General features: G+C 55.0%; 1 protein-coding gene across 1 annotated transcript; it reads left to right on the top strand.

The window, feature by feature from the left end:
• Positions 1 to 1,064: 1,064 nt before the first annotated feature.
• Positions 1,065 to 14,834, top strand: LOC149357547 (uncharacterized). The gene is made up of 3 exons (XM_089576605.1): positions 1,065 to 1,426; positions 8,565 to 8,670; positions 14,247 to 14,834. Exons 1-3 carry the CDS (start codon positions 1,065 to 1,067, stop codon positions 14,832 to 14,834), a joined length of 1,056 nt encoding a protein of 351 aa, XP_089432731.1.
• The last annotated feature ends 4,044 nt before the right edge of the window (positions 14,835 to 18,878 follow it).

Raw genomic sequence — 18,878 nt, 5'->3', positions numbered from 1 at the left:
AAGGTCGAGGTTCAACACTGCAAATCCCTGTGCGTATACGTAGCCCTAACCACGAATCCGCAGTGCGCTAAGATGCTAGCCGTGGCTTGCGCGTGACCATTACTGTTGTCGCATAGCGAGTTTTCGAATTTTTCGCGCCAATTGCTGCAGCCGGCAGCCGAGGAGAAGAGTGCGTCCTCTCTTGTTGCGAGGAAGACACAGCTCCCCAGTGGAGCGACGCCGCGTGCGTCCCCCCGCATGATGTCGCTAGGCGCGGTCGGATAAGGTTACGGAGTCGGTGTTTTGCTGTGCATTTCCGGCCGTGTTCTGGCGTCGTTTCCCGGGTCTTGCCATGCGGTGAGCTCTCTGGCCCGCGTTCCGCGGTATGCATTTGGGCAGTTAGTGCCTGTCGTCGCCAGGTTTGCGCACAACACACATACATAAACGCGCGCGCATTCCGTCCCTACTCGTATACAAGGTTGCGAGCTGGCGCACACTGGGTGTTTTTGCGTATTAAGAGTAATTGTTTGCTGTCGGCATGTCTTGAAAGGATGTGTTCTGATTAGTTCCGGTAACGGCTTTCCCGATTGGTCTAATTATCCCCAAAAAGGGTCCTCAGAATGCTGGCGCCGCTCCTCTGGTTGGCACCGTAACGGCTTTTTTGACTGGTCGAGAAAAGGGTCGCCAGAATGCTGGTGAAGTGTAAGAGCGGGTTTCTCAACAGCAAGGGAACTCGAGAGAGGAACGGCTGCCTCCCGGATGCTGCTCGGGACCCCTGCTCCAAAGATACTGCACGCCCCGGGGTATGACTGACTGTTTTACTATGTGACCTCATATATTTTGTCTCAGTTTCTAAGTTTAACCAGTGACTCGCATCTACCTTTAATAAAGTTGATCAATGTATCTTATCAATGCCTGCTGGTCCCCTTCTTCGATGCGGCGGAGCTCTCGTCCCGGCACAGAAGCACGCTTGGCTACACTATACTGCAGGCGACGGAGGGGGCGTTGCACCACGTGGACAGCATCTTCCGCGCGCCGGACGGCGCCCGCTACTGGAGCGCTTGCACAACTACCCACTTTCGTGCATGGGAGCAGCGCTGCTCGAGCACGTATGGGCAGCTGACCAGCGCCACGGCCGCATAAGAGCTTTGCCGCCTGCTGCTTCAGAGGTTCAGCCAGTCATAGCAGCCATCGCGGGAAAGCGCAGCACTCCGCTGTGCGCTGCGCAGCAGCTAGCCGGAGCCGCCAATACTGAGGAAATAGGAGACCACCTCAGCGTCTACACTGACGACTCAGTGGTAAGCGAAAGCTGCTCACATACAGCGGCGCCGACCATCCTGCACGGACAACAGCGCATGACCTACCTGGGCTCATCCACCACGCCGGAGCTGCTGGGCATCCGAATGAGGCTGGGCATATTGATCAGCCTTGCTCCGCCGGCGCCCAGGTGTGGTCTGCTGTGCGAGCCCCTTCTTTAGCCACCTGCAGACCCGTGGTCGCCGTTCCCCACGGCTGTGCGGAATTCGCGCGCGCCTGGAGCGCCTAGCGCAGCGTATATAGTTGTGCAGTTAGTGCGCTGTGGGCCCCGGCCACTACGGAATTGAGGGCAACGACCAAGCCGACCAACTCCGACCGTCGCACACCACGCAAACCTTCTGGCGAGCTGGCGCTCGCCCTGGAGGACTTGCATACGGATCGTCCGGGACCTCTTCCGACAGCTGCAGCGAGCCACGCTTAGCACGATGTGAGCGCTCGCTCACCGACACGGCTACAGAACGCGATGGTCCTTCGTGAGGGTGTAGGATGCCCGTGGTCCTACGGCAGACGATTGCGCAGCCGACTAAGGACGAGCGACGTGTATGGTGGATGTGGTGTGGTGGAAGCGCTTAAGCATCTGCTCCTTCGCTGTGTCGCGCCCATAGAGCCGCATCGCGAGATGGTGGTGACCCACAGGACGCAGGATGTAATCCCAGACAACCTTACGCAGCTCATGCGGCCCCATGCAGTGCTGTGCGCGCTCTCGTGAGTGCGCTGGAACTAAAGAACTGGAGCTTAAAATCCTGACAAGGCTTGACTTGTAAACTGAAATGCAGTCGTTATTAAAACGCGTAGAACAACTTGAACTAAAAAATCAGTCAATGCCTGCATGAACCCCTTCCACAAATTGTACTCGAAATGTGTCCAGCATTGAAGTAAAAACTGACGATCTAGAAAACCGTTCCCGCCTGTCCAACGTTCTTTTCTTATGGCGTTCCCGACACGGTTAAGGCTGAAACTTGGTGTAAGGTCGTCGCGCGGACCCTCTTGTACATGTTTATTTTCCTGGTGTTTTTTTTATACACCTGAACCCTGAGCCGCATCGCCGGGACGCCGGCCGTCCCGGGCGGTGGGCGGACTTTTGTTTGTCTTTTGTATGCTGTTCGGAGTGTTGTGTTTCGTACAACAGCCCCCCCCCCCCCCCCCCCCCCCCCCCGCCCCGAGCGCATTCGGGGGCGGAACATTTGTTTGTCGTACGGAGCGGGGCCCAGATTCCCTAGGCGAGACAACCCGGGCGATCACCCGTATTTTGATGTGTATGTTTCCGCGGGTGAACTCGCACTTCGCGTGGAGTGAGCATGAGTGTACTACTGCTTTCGTCGGGTCTTGTTCTGGCATTGACATGGTTAGGCGCCGTGTGTCTCGTCTGCGTAGACTGTGCTTCGCGCATTATTTAGCGTACAGGACTCCGGACGCCTTGGCCAAACCACACCGCTCGCGTCTGTTTCATGTCTGGGTTTGCGTTGCTTTTCTTTACCGGTCGTCGTAGCCACTTGTAAATTTGCGCTTCTCCGCGGGATTGGGTTTGCTAACATTTCAGACCGGGGCCCAAATGCGCCGGCATCCGAGCCCCGTCTGCGGTACATGGATTCTCCGATGCCGGGGAAAAGTGTCCTTGGGAATATGGAAGCGCGGAACTAATAATTGTTTCAGTGGAAGAAACGCAGCGACGGCCGCGAGCTCTGAGCGGTCGGCAGCTGGGGTCGGAGCTCGGTAGGAGTGCACTGAGAAGAGGCCAGGGTGAGGTCTATAGCTGAAGCGTGTTTGCCCGGAGCGATGTACGTTGGGCACCCGTCATTGAGAACTAGTAGACCGCTGGCACAGATGGCATTGTTGAGGTGGCGGCCTTTTGGTGTGGTAGCGCGGGAGACCCACGCAGGATGATCCGTGTTAAAGTCACCGCAGGTGACTTGATCGGAAGTCAGGTGCGCCGAGAGGTTGGCGACAAAGCGGACGTCCCAATGACGGTTGTTCGGCCGCACATACACCGAAGCGACTGAGGTGGCGCAACCGCGCATACGCACTGTTACAGCAACACAGTCCACACTGTCGACGAGTAAGTCGTTCACAGGTTCACACTCGTATACGGAAACACTGGGACCATTTTTGTGCGTTAATTCACCCTTTTCACTTAAGTTTTGACGTCATTGCTCTCACGGAAGTGAACGCTTCGTCAGACGTGTTACTACAGTTCTCGCTGCCAGGCTACCAGTTATATTCTTACACTCGTTTACAAAGAATGGGAGGAGGAATCGCAGTTTTTGTTAAGGATTCTTGGTCCGTTTCTGAAATTAGTGTTCCTTTCACTCAAGCAGAAGTAGTTGCGCTCCGCCTAAGTACACCTTGGTTGTCGTTGGTTCTTCTCACAATTTACCGCCCTCCGTGTTGTAACGGTCGAATCTTTTTAGCTGAGCTAGATTTTGCATTATCATCGTTCTCCCGCGAAGAACACGTGTGCATTATCGGTGATATGAATATCGATATTTTACGCCCCACTGTGTCAACGGTCGCAGATTATCTGGACACTTTATCAAAGTGGGGGCTAGCGACTACAATCCACAGCCCTACACGTGAGGAATACTTAGCTGGGCAGCTGGTCGCGTCTTGCATCGACCACATCAACGTGCGTTCTCAAAACCTGTCGGTGCGGTCTGCTGTGGTTGAGGTCAAGCTTGCAGACCACTATTTCATTTGTTGCTCGTTAACAGATAGTTCCAGCCATCCTGCATCTATGCACAGCCAGCAAAAGGTCTCAGTACTTGATTATAAGCGTCTTGACGAAAGAATAGCAAAGCATGATTGGGATTCTTTTATACACAGTGTGTCCCCTGCGGACCTATATGATCGGTTCGTCGATGTTTTTCGTTCACACAAAGCAGAATCTTCCCGCATGGTGAATGTTAAACAACGAAATTTAGACAATAAGTGGATGTCTCCCGCAATATTGGCAGCCATTAAAGAGAAGGATCTGCTCTGGGCTCGATCAAGACGTGCCCCAAACTGTTCTCAGCTACGACTGCAGTTTAAACATGAACGAAACCGTGTCAACGCCATGATCCGTCTGGCCAAGCGCAACCACTTTAGGTCTCAGTTTAATGACGCACGTTTTAACAGCAAGAAAACATGGTCATTGGTGAATAGTCTGAAAGGAGGGAGCGCTGCTATCTACAATGATACATATTTCATCTCGCATTTTCATAAAGATGGACAGAGCATTGCGAATGACTTCAACAATTTTTTTTCTCTGGTCTCTGGTGCATCTCGAACCCCTCCTACCGACTGTCCTATGCCTCTCAGTGTGATGGAATCTGCTTTCCTTCCTGATATTATTGAAAGTGATTTAAGGTGTATACTTTTCAGTCTTAAACGTAGCAAATCTCCTGGTCATGACGGCCTCACGATTTCTGAATTGTGCAGAAATTTTGAAGTAATTAAAGGTGTTCTACTAGTTATCCTTAACACTATCATTTCTACTGGTATAATACCTGCTTCAATGAAAACTGCTAAAGTTATACCTTTGTACAAGGGTGGCTCCAGAAACATTATGAGTAATTACCGACCTATCTCTATTCTACCATGCATTGGCCAAATTTTTGAGAAGCATCTATTACTCACCATGACGAATTTTTTGAATACGCACAGTGTTCTATCACCTTGTCAGTACGGCTTTATAGCAGGAAAAGGAACAACGGTTCTTCTTGAAGAATTCTCTGACGTGCTAAATTCAGCTTTTGATAAGAATCAAGTCGCATGTTCTCTTTTTCTGGACGTTAGCAAGGCTTTTGATAGCATCTGCCACGTTCTTTTGCTTGATAAACTTTCTGCGCTGGGATTTCGAGGTTCGTTTCTGGAACTGCTTACTAACTTTTTACAAGATAGGCGCCAATATGTGTCGATTTCAAGATTCCATAGCGATTTCACGGCAATTGCCTCTGGAGTCCCGCAAGGTTCTATATTAAGTCCTTTATTATTCAATCTATACGTTAACGACCTTGCTAACAGTGTGCCATCTTTGCTGTTTCAGTATGCTGATGACACTGTTATTGTTGCATGTGCAAAGAAATACACTGATGCTGTTACAGCATTACAGATAGCTGCTATTAAAGCCATGGACTGGTTTAAGTTTAATCTTATTAATGTTAATACTTCTAAAACAAAACTGATCTGTTTTCATAACCCATTAAAACAAGTTGAATTAACTGACCCTGTTTATTTGCATACTTCCTCTTGTCTTAATTGCAACTGTGTACCAGTTGAATATGCGCATTCGGTCAAATATCTTGGCCTGACCTTCGACAGTGATCTCTCTTGGAAATCGCACCTTTCTTTTGTTTGCCAAAGGCTTCGTGCTGTATCGTGTGTCCTGTATAACATTAGATATTTTATGCCTTTTTCTGTCCGTAAATGTGTTGTACATGCTCTAGCCTATAGTGTACTTAGGTACGGAATTACTGTTTATGGTCACTGCACGGTTCGCTGGCAACATAGGGTGAATTCGCTTTTGCGTTTGCTTCTAAAGAATATTGCTTACGACCTGTCCATTGGTAATGACATTGATATTTTTAGAAGACTAAAGCTTCCAAGTTTTAACTCTTTATTAACAGAAACTATTGTGCTAAAACACTTCTGGTACAGTCAGTTCACCGTTCCATATGTCCCTGCTCGGGATTTAAGACCAAAATACCGCTACTGCATTCCTCTCTCCTCAACCCGGTACGGTAAGCGCACACGTCATTACTATGTACCTGCCTGTTTCAATAGCTTGCCTCCTACTGTACTCCGCATGAAAACTAAATACACCCTGAAAAAAACTTTGCGGTATGTCTCCGTGTTGCTTCCTGCCCCGTAGTTATTTCAGCTATTTACTGTATTAATTTCAAATCACTGTAATCTTTCTTGATGTTGTAATAGTTATATATTTGTTTCATTCTGTTTGGTGACCATTTTCTTTTTTTGCAAAGTTCATTGCAACGTCTCTATTTTCCTTTGTTTTGCCAATGTTAGCTGTCTGCCAGGCGCTGCCACTCAAGCCCTTTGAGGCTTTGGTAGGCCTGATTTATGTTGTCTGGCAATTGACGTGAATAAAAGTTCTATCTATCTATCTATCTATCTATCTATCTAAGTAGTGCGAAAGAGAAACGCGCACATAGACTGCAACACGAGGAGAGCCAGGTGGGTCAGAGGGGCCGGTGTACGGAGAATTCACGCATGTATCACTCACGCACTCTGTGGCACTGGTGTGTCCAACGTAGCCACGTAGGCTCACTTCTCCCTCTGCGGCGTAGGTCTCTCGTAGTGCGAGCAGATCAAAAGACCGGAGTGGGAGAGAGGAGGCTAGTTCAGCTTGTCGGCGGCGGAGGGAACGACTGTCCTATTGAAGAATCCGGGCCGCCGCACAGGTGGGTTGCTAGCCATTACAAAGGAGTGACTGTTGTGCAGCGAGAGCCGCTGCACACAATTGACGCGCTGGAGAAGACTCTGGGAGCCCTTCCATAAGAGCTCTTACTGCAGAGGTAAGTACCGCGATGACAGTATCGCGTTGGTCATAGTGCGCGCAAGATGGGAGGGACGGGGCTGTGTGCCCAACGACGATGTCGCGGAAAGAGCGAGCGCCCGAGGATGAAGCCGGAGCATAGTTGGGTGCAGCGCCGGCGCGTGTTGCAAGTGGGGGAGCTGCTGAGTTGCGTGCAGCATCGTGCGAAGGTGTGACGTTGTCTTGCTCGTCAAGGTAGGCAGAAGGCTTTTAATTTGTGTGCCGAATGGCCTCGATAGCTTCTTGTCTCGTGAGAGGTTTGTCCGAAGAGGCGACAAGAGTGGCGATGCGACGCTCTTCTTGCCAGCGAGGGCAGCGAGGCTCCGTGGAAGCGTGCGTTCCCCAGCAGTTCATGCAATGAGGTTTGGGCGCATCACATTGCGATGCGTGATGATCGCCGCCACAGCGGAGGCAGCGAGGTTTCGCTGTGCAGGCTGCAGTCGCGGGGTACTTAAACATTTCAACGCATCCTTTGATGGCACGTGCCAGTTCTGTGGGAAGGTGGCTGACACCTTCCACGTGGTTTGGGCGTGTCAATCAAACCCATCTATCCCCCCCAACCCCACCAGAGAGGACTGGGAGGCGGGCCTGCTTTGCTGTCAGGACCTGAAGACCCAAAAGGCCTTGGTTCACCGGACGCGGGCGGCGTTGCTTGCCAATGGGGCCCCGGAATAGGGGCTCCACCTAGTATTGTTAGGGGAAAGGGCCAATAGGGCCTACCCCAATCACCTCTCTGTAAAAATTTATTGTACTACAAATGTTTTTCACCACCACCACCACCGCCCAAGATGCCGCAGCGGAGGCACTGCAATGGGCGGGGGAGCCGAGGGCGAACTGTTCGTCGAAGTTTGAATAGAGATATTTCTTGGCGCGGCTTTCTGCCGAAAAAACGAATAATGTCGTCGGCGCTTCGATAGCAGCCTAGGACCGGGGTTTTGCTTTGGATGCCTGCCGCAATTTCTTCCTCTCTCAGAGTGCGGTCGACGCGGAAAATGCGGCCACTGCAGGTACGTCCGCCAGCTTCCTTGGCGCGCACTTTGTTGCCGCAAATGGTGTCAATGCCGAGGAGGGGTTCGAGATTGGCCGTAGGGTTAATGTCGATGGCTACGACGTTACGGCGGAGGTTGACGTGCACAGCCTTAACTCCGGGGAGTTTTGAGAGCTGTGCAGCAATGGCATCTTTGGTAGTGCCGAGGTAGTTAGCCATTCTGTCGACTGGGTGAAAAAGAATGGTGGGTGCCCCAGTTTTCTTGGCTTGTTGGGAAGGCCTCGAAAAGCGCGAGGAACTTGGAGCGGCAGTATGGAGAAAGGGAACTTGTTTTGCGGCTTGTGAGCGGCGTTGCTGTTTTTTGCGCTGAGGCTTTGCGTTTGCCACAGAGACGGGCCAGATAGTAGCGGAAGAGGGAGGGGATTGCCATCACGAAGGAGTGGGACCGTCGCTTTTGTTAGGATGCGCGAGGGTGGCGCGGTGATAGTCGTAAGCCGTGAATGCGTCTTCTGTAGCGGCCGGGGCTGTTGTGACGGGGGCAACAATAGCGTCTGGGACGCTGCTTTGTATTCTACCCGAGTCACGAGCGCCTGTGTTGACAGCGGGGTTGGAAGGGTGAACGGGATGCTCTAGCGGGCCGTGTGAGTGCGTGTTTGAATCTGTGCAACTGCTGTCTTGGCTAGCAGTTGTCTTGTGACGCGCCTGGGAAGCCTCATGAAGTGTATCAACAGGGTTGACAACTTCTAGGGTCTCACCAATGTTGGCTGAAGTGAGGCCACCAGGCGTGCTGCTGTCAAAGCGGCGCAACCTGCGGTATCGGGTGTTTCAGGCACATCAGCGCCAGACACTCCAGGTGCGTCTTCCTGATGCAAGGTTGCAACAGGGAGGCCAGCTGAGCAGTCATCTGGCTCGTGTGTGGGTGATGGCGTCCGTCGGGTGGCACCGTTGACGAGGCGAGCTGCCTCTTCTTGGTACAGGGCGGTGGCCCGAACTTGAGCCTGGTAGATTAGATTTTCTAACAGGCGGGAGCGACGAAGGTTGTTTGTTCGCCTATGGCGAGATCGGCGAGCACGAATGCCATCTTCGTCAAGCTCGAAGAAGGCGGCGCCGTCCTCCATGTCTGTTTAGACGCCGAAGACTGCACAAAAGAAAAATAAAAATAAAAACACAGGGACATGACGTCCAGCCGTGTGGGGCCTACTTATAACTTTAAAGAAGTTAGCAGAAGCTAAAAGAAACCTATAAGAGCACGATATATGCTCGAAAAGTCGTGTACGGAGGGAGCGGTAAAATTTGCCTACTACTACTACTTGTGGCTACAGAGGGAAGGGGGGGGGGTGCGCTCTCTCTTTTGCCAAACTTTGACTGTAAAGTCGACGCAGTGAAGCGTGTGAGGTGGCTTGCGTGAAGCAACGCGGTCGTCCGGGTGTCCAGCAAGTTCACTTTCGTAGATGGAGAGGTGCGCGACGTGAAATTTTGAGACATCGGAAGAGATGGGGACATTCTCATTGTGCGTACAGTTAGCCAGAATATCAGCCCGTTCGTTTCCAGTTATCTCGACATGGGCGGGGATCCAGTGGAGCGAGACGATTGTGCCGCGATCTTTGGCAGCGAGAAGCTTGCGATGGAGAATTTTTACGACGGGCAGATGACGAGCGTGGTGTTGGTTTAGCTGCATGAGAGCAGCTTTCGAGTCTCAAAATATAGCAATTGGGTTGTGCCAGGGTCGCTCTAGAACGACATCTGCGGCCAAGTTGAGAGCGGCGACCTCGGCAGTGTTAGCGGAGGCGCGGAATGCAATTCGACATTGCCTGGTGAGACTAAGGGCTGGGACGACACATGCAGCAGTGACAGAGGTCCCGCCGTAGGCCACAGAGTCGTCTGTGTGTATGTGAGTGCTGCCATGGAGGTCGTCATGAACGAGTGGCGCAGTGTGTTGCTGCATAGCACAGAGGAAGGTGTTGCGCTTTGCTCTGATGCCAGGTATTTCCAGGCGCACAGTGTGTAGCAGGTGGAAGAGGCGCTCTGTGAGGGGGTCTTGCAATGTTGGCATCGAAAAACCTCAGAGTGCGTCCAGTTTTGAGTCCGGCGCCGCAAGTAGGCGGGAGATAAGTAAATCGGTGCTTGTTGTGCCTCTAATCCGTCGTATGGCATGTAGAGCGACTCGTTCGGCGGGCAGAGATACGGGCCAGGATGGCGTCTCTGCGTAAGTGGCAGCAACGTGCGAGGAGTGCGGGAGACGGAAAAAACAGCGGAGCGCGTTTCGGTGGTCCGTGTCTATGCTGCGCCACAGGTTGGGGCGAATGTCAAGGTATGGCATAGCATAGAGAAATCTAGCCACTGCGATGCCATTGTAGAATTGCAGGGCCAGTGCGGGAGAGCAGCCGCCGCCCTTCGCGATGAGCTTGTTGGCGGCTGATGCGACTTGCAAATCCTGCGTCCTAAGATGGGTGACAGCGGGGCGCCACGAGAGTTGGCAGTCAGTGATGAGGCCAAGGTATCGGGCAGAGGGCTTCCAAGGGATGGGAGTGCCATCGAGTTGGAGAGGGGGAATTAGGCTTCTTGCAGCAGCGCGTGGGCGGAAGGCGAGAGCTTCTGTTTTTGCTGGCGAAAGAGAGAGGCCAACCGAACGGAGAAAAGTGTGGACTACATTTAGTGCAGCTTGGAGTTGAGCGCGAACTGTTCGTCCCTGTAGGGTAGGTCCAGAGCAGTAGAGGGCGATATCGTCAGCGTAAATGCAGCAGCGGACTGGAAAGCCATTTGTGACGCGGAGGTAAGCTGGGAATATAGCCAGTACGAGGTTAAAAAGAAAAGGGCTCAAAACGCTGCCTTGCGGCACCCCAGCAATTAGTCGGCGAGGTGTGCTCATACAGCTGCCAGCTTTGACGCGGAAGGAGCGGCCGGTGAGAAATGAGTATATGTAATGGACGATCTTTCCTTTCACGCCAAGAGAGCTAACGGAGTCTATTATAGCTACCCACTATCACACAAGTGTGTGGAAGGCACTTTTCAGATCGAGGAGAACGAGGTAGGCGCGTTGCTTGTTGTGCTTGGCTTGCTCAAGGAAGGCTACGACTTTGGTAATGCAATCGGCTGTCGAGCGGGAGTTCCGGAAGCCACTTTGCTCTTGAGCCAGTGCGTTAGAGGCGTTGGCGATCCACTCCAGTCTTTGCAGGGCAAATGCCTCCATTAGCTTCCCGGGAACAGAGGTGAGGGAGACTGGACGATATGCTTTAATGTCGTTCACGGGCTTCCCTTTCTTGAAAATTGGGATAACAGTGGCAGTACGCCAAACGTCCGGTAGTTCACCGTTTTGAAAGATACGGTTGTAAGCAGCAAGTAGTCGGTTGCGTTCTTTGTTTTCAAGGTTCCTGGTCATTTGGTAAGTAATGCATTCAGGACCGGGTGCGCTTCTGCGTTTCCTGGAGGCGATGCATTTATCTAGTTCGTGCATTGTGAAGTCTTCAGTGCAGAGAGCAAGCACATCATCAGCTATGTGTGCTGGTACGATGGTGATTTGGGAAGTAGGAGTTAGAGGAGATGTTGCTTCACTCACCACTGTTGAAAAGCTGTCAGCGAGAATGTTGGCCAGGTCAACGTTGCTTATACGCCGTGCGATAGCGATGGCCAAGACTGGGTGACGCGGGGTTCTCGGGTTGAGGATGGCAGACAGAATGCGCCAACCACGCGCAGGGGAGCCGGAGCGATCGAGTGATGCACAGTCTGGCCCAGCTGCGGCGGCGAAGGCGCTTGTAGTGGCGGCGACAGGCCGCATTCAAGCGGTTGTAGAGAGTCCAGTGGTCTGGCCTGTCTGTGCGGCGTGCCCTTCCTTGGGCTCGGCGGCGAGCAGCACGTAGGTTAAGGAGTTTTATGTCAGGCACTGGTGATGGAAACTGCACAGTGCACAGTGTAGTTGCTGAGAGGGCACATTCGTTTATATGCGAGAAGAAATCCTCGTTGTGGCAGTCACTGGCGCAGAGTGCGCGGAAAAGAGACCACCGCAAAACACTGTATGACTTCTTGAGTGGAGAGGAAGGAGGGGTGGGCATGATCTCAATTAGGAGGTGATCAGATCCCTCAGTGTCCGGGGCGGTGCGCCAAGAGTACGAGCAGCCGGAAGAGGCGAGAGTGAGGTCAATGGCCGTAGTATTGGTGTGAGGGCCGATGCGAGTGGGACTTCCGTCATTCAGAACAATAAGTCCTGCAGCATGGATGGCGTGCATAAGTTCACGGCCTTTTCTGGTGGTTATGTGGGAGCCCCAGGTAGTGTGGCAGGTGTTGAAATCACCACATATCATTTGGCCCTTAGTCAGACGGGCAGAGAGAGTTGTCACAAAACGGACGTCCCAGTTGTAGGTGGGTGGGCGGACATAAACCGATGCGACGGAGGTGTGGTAGCCCGATATGCGAACAGTGATAGCTACGCGCTCGACACGGTCAGTGGGAATGTCCGATAGATCGACGAGAGAATGCGGGAGCGAAGCGCGCACATAAGTGCCTACACCAGGGGCATGATGCGGGTGAGTAGAGTCGGCACATGGAAAGTTCGCGTACCAATTTAGAGTACACTCGGTGGGACCGCTGTAGCCTACGTAGCCAGGTAGGTGCAGGTCCTCTGCGCGGGCGTATATTTCTTGCAGCGCAAGAAGGTCGTAAGGCCTCAATGGCAGAATTGAGGCAAGTTCGGCTTGGCGGCGGCAGAGTGAACGACAATTCCACTGCAGTATCCGCGGCTAGAGCACAGTTCGGGCGTTATTCAGGTTGAGCGAGTGATTGATGTGCAGCGAGAGCCGCCGCGCACAGTTGTCGTGCTGGGGAGGTTGGGGGAGGTCGTCCATAAGAGCGCGCACAGCAGCGGATAGTGGAGCAATAACTGCATCGCGATGGTCAGTTTGAGGACGCGGTTGTGCAGGTGAAGATGTTTGCGCACCCACTAGCGTGTCTCGGAAGGAGCGGCCTCCTGGTAATAAAGGAGGGGCGTGTGTTGGTGCAGCCGCATCCTCTTCTGGAGCGGCAGGTGATCTGGATTGACGGGCAGTACGGCGCACAACTTCAGAGGCTGCACCATCTATCTGGTGACCGGGGGCTGCGTCAGTTTTCCCGTGGTTTTGACGCACTGCCTGAGTAGCCTGCTGTCTGGTAAGACGATGTCCGGACGCATACATTGCGATCGCAATGCGTTGCTCTTCCTGCCATCGGGGCCAGTGAGGTTGTGTGGAATCGTGTGTTCCGCGGCAGTTAACCGAGTGACCTGCACTGGGAGACATGGTGATCGAGTCCGCAGCGCAAGCATCGCGGTTCGTGAGTGCAGGAAGCGGTAGCGTGCCCGAGGCTCCCACACTGGAAACACTGGAGTGGTCTGGGTGGACGGGCACGGACAGCGCGGTGAAGCTTGAATGGAGAAACTTCTTCTGGAGGTTGCGTCTCAGCAGAGTGAAGAATCACATCATTGCCATTGCGAGTGCAGGCCAGCACGGGAACTTTGCTTTCAATTCCGGCCATGATGTCATCGAGTGTGAGGTTCCGGTCAGCGCGAAAAATTCGACCGGTGCAGGTGTTGCCGCCAGCCTGTTCAGCGCGCACTTTCACGCCACGTATGTTACCACGGCATCTACCGACTCTGGCCGATCTCGTTCACGGACGCGAAGCCTGGCTCTCCTTACTTCAGGCCCGGTTTCATCTGGTCATGGGTCTTGGGTCCATGGCCCTGCCTCATTTGCTACCTTCACCCGGACGCATTCCATCACTATCCTTTTTAATCCCATTCTCCCACCAGGACGGCGCAACGAGGATGATTCCCTGTGCAAGAGGAGACAGTTGAACGCGCCTCGTCCCCCCCCCCCCCTTCCTTCATCGTCACGAATAACCTCACCTCCGAGTACTGGCTTGGACATCCACCGCCGCCTTTCCTTCCGCAGCGCGGCGACCAAGGCCTGTTTGCAGATGAAAAGGATCACCGCCGCCGTGCACAAGCTCACCTCTCGAGGCCAGGGCACCTCGCAGCAAGCCGCGCTGCGTCTCTACAACGCCGCAGGTATATGCACTGCCGCTCGTCTCGGTGCGCAAGGAAAGGCTGCAGAAAGTAGAGCTACAACATCGCAAGTCCCTGCGCGTGTGCCTCGTCCTGCCCAGAAATTCCCAGAGCGCCGCAACACTAGCCGAGGCAGGAGCGTGGCCGGTGCAGCCCCAGCAGCCCGCAGGGCACTCAATCACATAGGCTCCACCGCGTACCAGGACGGCGGCTCGCTACAACAGCGCTCGCGCTCGCACCCTCGTTCACGCATTGGTGCGGGGCTGCTCGAATACGAGCAATTAACTGAAGGCTTGCCCCCGTAAGGCACCTGCGTGCCCTGGCCTGCTGACTCGGAGGTTTAGCGAGATATCGTCGGCATCGCGGGAAAGCAGAGCACACCCCTTTGCGCTGTGCAGCAGCTGGCCAGAGCCGTCATACACGAGGAGCTCGAGGACCATCTCCTCGTGTTGACCGACGGCTCAATGGCCAGCGACAGCTGCTCGCTTGCAGCGGCGGCCACCATCCCGGTCCTGCGACTGCACAGCCAGCAACATACTACGTTCCTGGGCTTCTCCACCACTGCGGAGCTGATGGGGATCCAGTTCGGGCTGGACCTGCTGCTTACCCTCGTCCCTCCGCCGCCCAGGAGTGCTGTGTTGTGTGACTCCCGCGCCGTCGTCAGCCGGCTGCAGAGCAACGGTCGTGGCACCCCTGTGGTGCGCGAAATCCGTTCGCGTATTGATAAGCTGGCGCTGCTCGGATACGCCGTGCGCGCGCCGTGGGTGCCCGGTCACTGTGGCATCGCCGGCAATGAGGAAGCTGACGACCTCGCGACCGCCGCACATCAGCTGCCTACCAGCAACCTCCCTCTTGCGCTGGAGGACGTGAGCGCGGTCATTCAGGGCCATCTCCGACGGCAGCACCCCGACCCCGCACCGCAGGAGGTGAGCGCATTTTCTGCACCACTGTCTGCCGCCCGCTCACGCGGGCACAGCGCGCAATGATCCTTCGCTTGCGTATACATAGCTTGCACGTGCCATCACTTCCGCCCCAATCAAGCGCTTCCGGCCATGCTGCCCAACCAGCGGGCCGTCCACGCCCGTCCGCCCTGCGATACTTGACCACTTCTCGGGCGCTTTGGATTATCAAGCATGAGATGCTTTTAGCTCCCGTTTTCGGCAGTGTGGTGACATCACGCCGAGACCGAGAGCCAACATCCGGGCACAGAATTCCACTCATACGGGTTTTAAGAGAAGTGTATTGAACCCTCGATCAAAAAAGGGACGTCCGTCCCTCTACAAAAACAAAGGTACCTTACGGCGACTGACGTCGCCCGGTGCTAACACACAAACGCAAGGAACTTAAGTGTCCAAAACCACAACATGTCCAAGAAAGTTCAGAGGTCGATACGCGCGGGAGAAGCACGCCGGGTGGAAAAATCGCGCACAAAAGCCCGCGCACAAACATCGCGCGCAAATGACGCGCACAAACGTAAAGCGCGCACAAACCTCGCGCACGAACAGAACGCGCGAACATAACGCGCGAACATAACGCGCGACCATAACGCGCGAACATAACGAGCAGACAGAACGCGCGAACAGAACGCGCAACACACAGGCGCGCCACACTTAATATGGCAGGAGCCGCACCGTCAGACGACCCCTGCCCGCGACAATGAAGCGGGTGGACCAGTGCCGAAGGAACTGGTGCTCGTCCAGCGACACGAGATCCACGGAGGCTTGGGCCAACAAGCGTGCACGTACCCGCTGTAAAATGGGGTACATGGCCCTCTGTGGTCGTCCCTGCAGAGCAGCCACACCTACCTGGCGCCGCAGCACGAATGCCCCGACGCAAAGAAGCAGGCGTACGAAAGGATCGCGAAACCTGGAGTTGGGGCCAAGGGTCGCTCCGAACATTCGAGACATGAGGACCCAAAATGTCCTGGCTACAGAACACTCAAAGAGCGCGTGCGGCAAGGTTTCTACGAGGCCACATTGCGGACATCGGTTGGAGGGGGCCACGCCCCAAGCCGCCAGGCGACCTGCCGTAGGCAGGGCCCGCCAGCCCCGCAGCCAGCCAAAGTCTCGCACGTCTGCGGGAAGGGATGACGACGTCAGGTCCCGCCATCGCACCTCTCTGCTAAGCGTCAATTTCTCCTGTGGGGCTTCTTTTATGGCCAGGAGCTCGCATACCCGAGAGGCGGGAGCTGAAATAAGCTCCACCTCTGGCAGCGCTGCGGTGAGGGACCTGAGCGTCTGGCATAGTCGCTGGAAAAACCGAGGCTTCTGGAAGGCTGTCGGGCCGACACTCTGCTCGGGGAGGAAAAGGGAGCGTAACGTACTGAGTAAGTATGACAGGAGCGCCCTGCCCGGGTAACCGGCCTGATTAGCCAGCTCGCTGGTCGCCCGCAAAGGAAGCACGTTGCAGAATATGGGCAGGTGGGGAATGCTGAATCCCTTATGTTAGTAAGAAGCCGGAGGAGCGCGCTCGCTACAGACGCCGTCTTTCCTGCCCAAAAGAACGAGCCACATAAAGTGGCCAAACGGCGCGTGAAGGTGCGGGGTGGGTGGACGACGCGAGCGCACACAGTGGGGCGCACACCGACGCGCAGATGATGATTGCGCGCTCCGCGAGGGAGAGACGGAAACGCGCCGCCACTGACAATCGTTTCTCAGCGGTCTCTCTAAGCTGGGTCCACGTCTCGCGAGCCGGCTCACCGGACGCGAGGAAATAAACCCCTAGAACCTTCACGGCCGAAACCCACTCTACGCCGCGCAACAGGTCTGAGGAGAGAGAGAGAGAGAGAGATAGAGGTTCTTGATGATTACGAGTTGAAAAGAGGGACACGGCGCGTTCAACTGTCTCCTCTTAAGAGGGAATCACCGCCGTTGCGCCGTGCCGGCGGAAGAGGTAATAAAAGGATAGTGATGAAAAGGGTCGGAGTGAATGGACATGGAGGCAAAGACAAGGGCAAAACAAGGCTAGAGCGTCAGCGAGCATCTGCAAGTCAAGGAGGCGCGAACCCGTGAGAGGCGCAGCCGCTGGTTGGAGGAGCGGTGGGCCAATAGAGAAAAGAGAGCTCGAGATTGAGCGCTGTGGACGGAAGCGGGCACAATTCTTGCGCGCTGGACGATAGCGGGCAAAATTCTTGCGCGCAGAAATAGAAAAGTAAAGAAGAGGAAACCGCGAAGCGGTTGCGGGCATGAGAAGCGCACAGAGGTGGAGTCAGAGGTAGACGAAGAGGGGAGCGGGCGCCAGCACGACAAGGCGAAGGAACGGGCGACCGCGAGGCAGCGAGACACGGGCCAGGGTGTGGCGGTGGCGGCAGAAGCGGAATAGTTCGAGGCGGCCCACCCGTGAACGCGAGAACACAGACTACCGCCCATAGATAGTGCAACGCGTGTCCACCCGACGCGTGTGGTCGGCGACTACGGCCAACCCCAGAGCGAAACGCCGCCACACGGACACAGGCGCAAACGCCAAGGCGTACTGAGACCGCAGAAGAAAAGGGTCGAAAGAAAAGAGGTGCCACGTTCAGGTATAGAGCGGCCAGAAAGATAAAGCGGCTATATGAGCGCGCTGTGTAGTTAGCGGGCACGGGGCACGCAGGAAGGGCTGTCATGTAGGTAGGAACCTAGCATGTGTGGAAAGCGGGGAATTAAATTGCGCGCGGTAAGGATTGGCCGTAAGAAAGACGAGCCAAGGAAGAGAATAGAGGAATACAGCTAAAGGATATAAACGACGAGGAGCGGAAAGGGCCCTGGGCGTAAGGTATGCACGGTGGCAGCGGCGCCCGGCGAAATGAACGGGAAGAAAAGGGGCAGCGCGGCTACAATGAAGCAAGCGGTGGCGGCAGAAATGGGAGCGTTCGGGGCGTCCCTCTCGTGGACACGACCGCGCAGACTACCGCTCTTAGATAGCGAAGTACGTGCCCTACCACCCCGGGTTTGCCAGCGACTGCGGCCAACTCCGCGACACGCGCGCAGCCCAAGAACGACCCGAAGAATGCGCCGGAACGCGCGCCGTCAGCGCGAAGGAGCCGAAGAGGGCAGAGAAGTGCCAGAGAGGCATGGGGAAGATGCGGGCCAGGCTGGCGCGCGGAGAAAGGACGGCGTGAAGAGAAGCCGTTGGGGAAAAAGAATGGCAGGCACACGAGGTGCGAGCGAGAGAAGTCACCGTTCGTCCAGAGTCCAGAGCAAGTAGTCCGGGTAGCAGACACACGCGAACAACGCACACTGGTAATCCGTTCGAGGGTACTGAAGAGAGTCTGCTAGTAAAACCACTGTTGAGCAGGGGCGCAGGAGTATTGCTGCTGGAAACCACCGAGGAGGAGGCGCAGGAAGGTTATCCATGGATGACAGTTGAGTAATCCAGTTTGGCGGGCCTGTGTTGGGCGCGCGTCATAGAAATAAGGGCCTTCATGGACGCCATAAGCGAAAACAAAGGGCCTGAATTAGAGACGCCGGCCGCCGACGTGTGCACCCGTCGGCGGCCAGAACGAGGCTCTGCCAAGTGGAGACCAGAGATTTCCGCAGTGGTGGATGAGGAGAAGTGGCGCACACGGCACTGTCTCTCAACACCCAATGCAGGGACGATGTGTGCAGCAGTGGCAGAGTTCCCATCAGCAGAGACGGAGCCGTCTGTATACAGGTGCACTCTCGCGCTGTAATCGAGGTCGATGCGTTTCGCGGTTTCCTGAAGGATTGCACAACTCGAAGTGGTGCATTTCGCTCGAATTCCGGGTATGGTGAGCTCAATGCGGAGGGTAGGTGTTTGATGTGGGGGCGGCAACGGAGGCGCGGAAAGAGGGTCAGCCCGAATGATGAGGTCAAAGTCACGTAATGCTTGCGCCATGCGTGACTGTGTTGCGGCACGAATGTCGGCGAGAAGTCGTTGGGTGCCAGGCGCTCGGTGGAGACTTTCGATGTGGTCGAGCGCAGTGCGATCTGCTCGGAGTGAAACAGGCCCCACACGAAGTTCGGCGTAGGTGGGGCCAATTTGCTAGCTTCGGGGTAGGCACGCAAAGCGTCGGATGGCTGTGCGCTGAT

The sequence above is a fragment of the Amblyomma mixtum genome, chromosome 3 (assembly GCF_055824585.1).
Source record: "Amblyomma mixtum isolate Tamu chromosome 3, ASM5582458v1, whole genome shotgun sequence".
Lineage (NCBI taxonomy): Eukaryota > Metazoa > Arthropoda > Arachnida > Ixodida > Ixodidae > Amblyomma > Amblyomma mixtum.
Note: the sequence above shows the minus strand (reverse complement) of the source record. Positions and strands in the feature narration are given on the sequence as shown.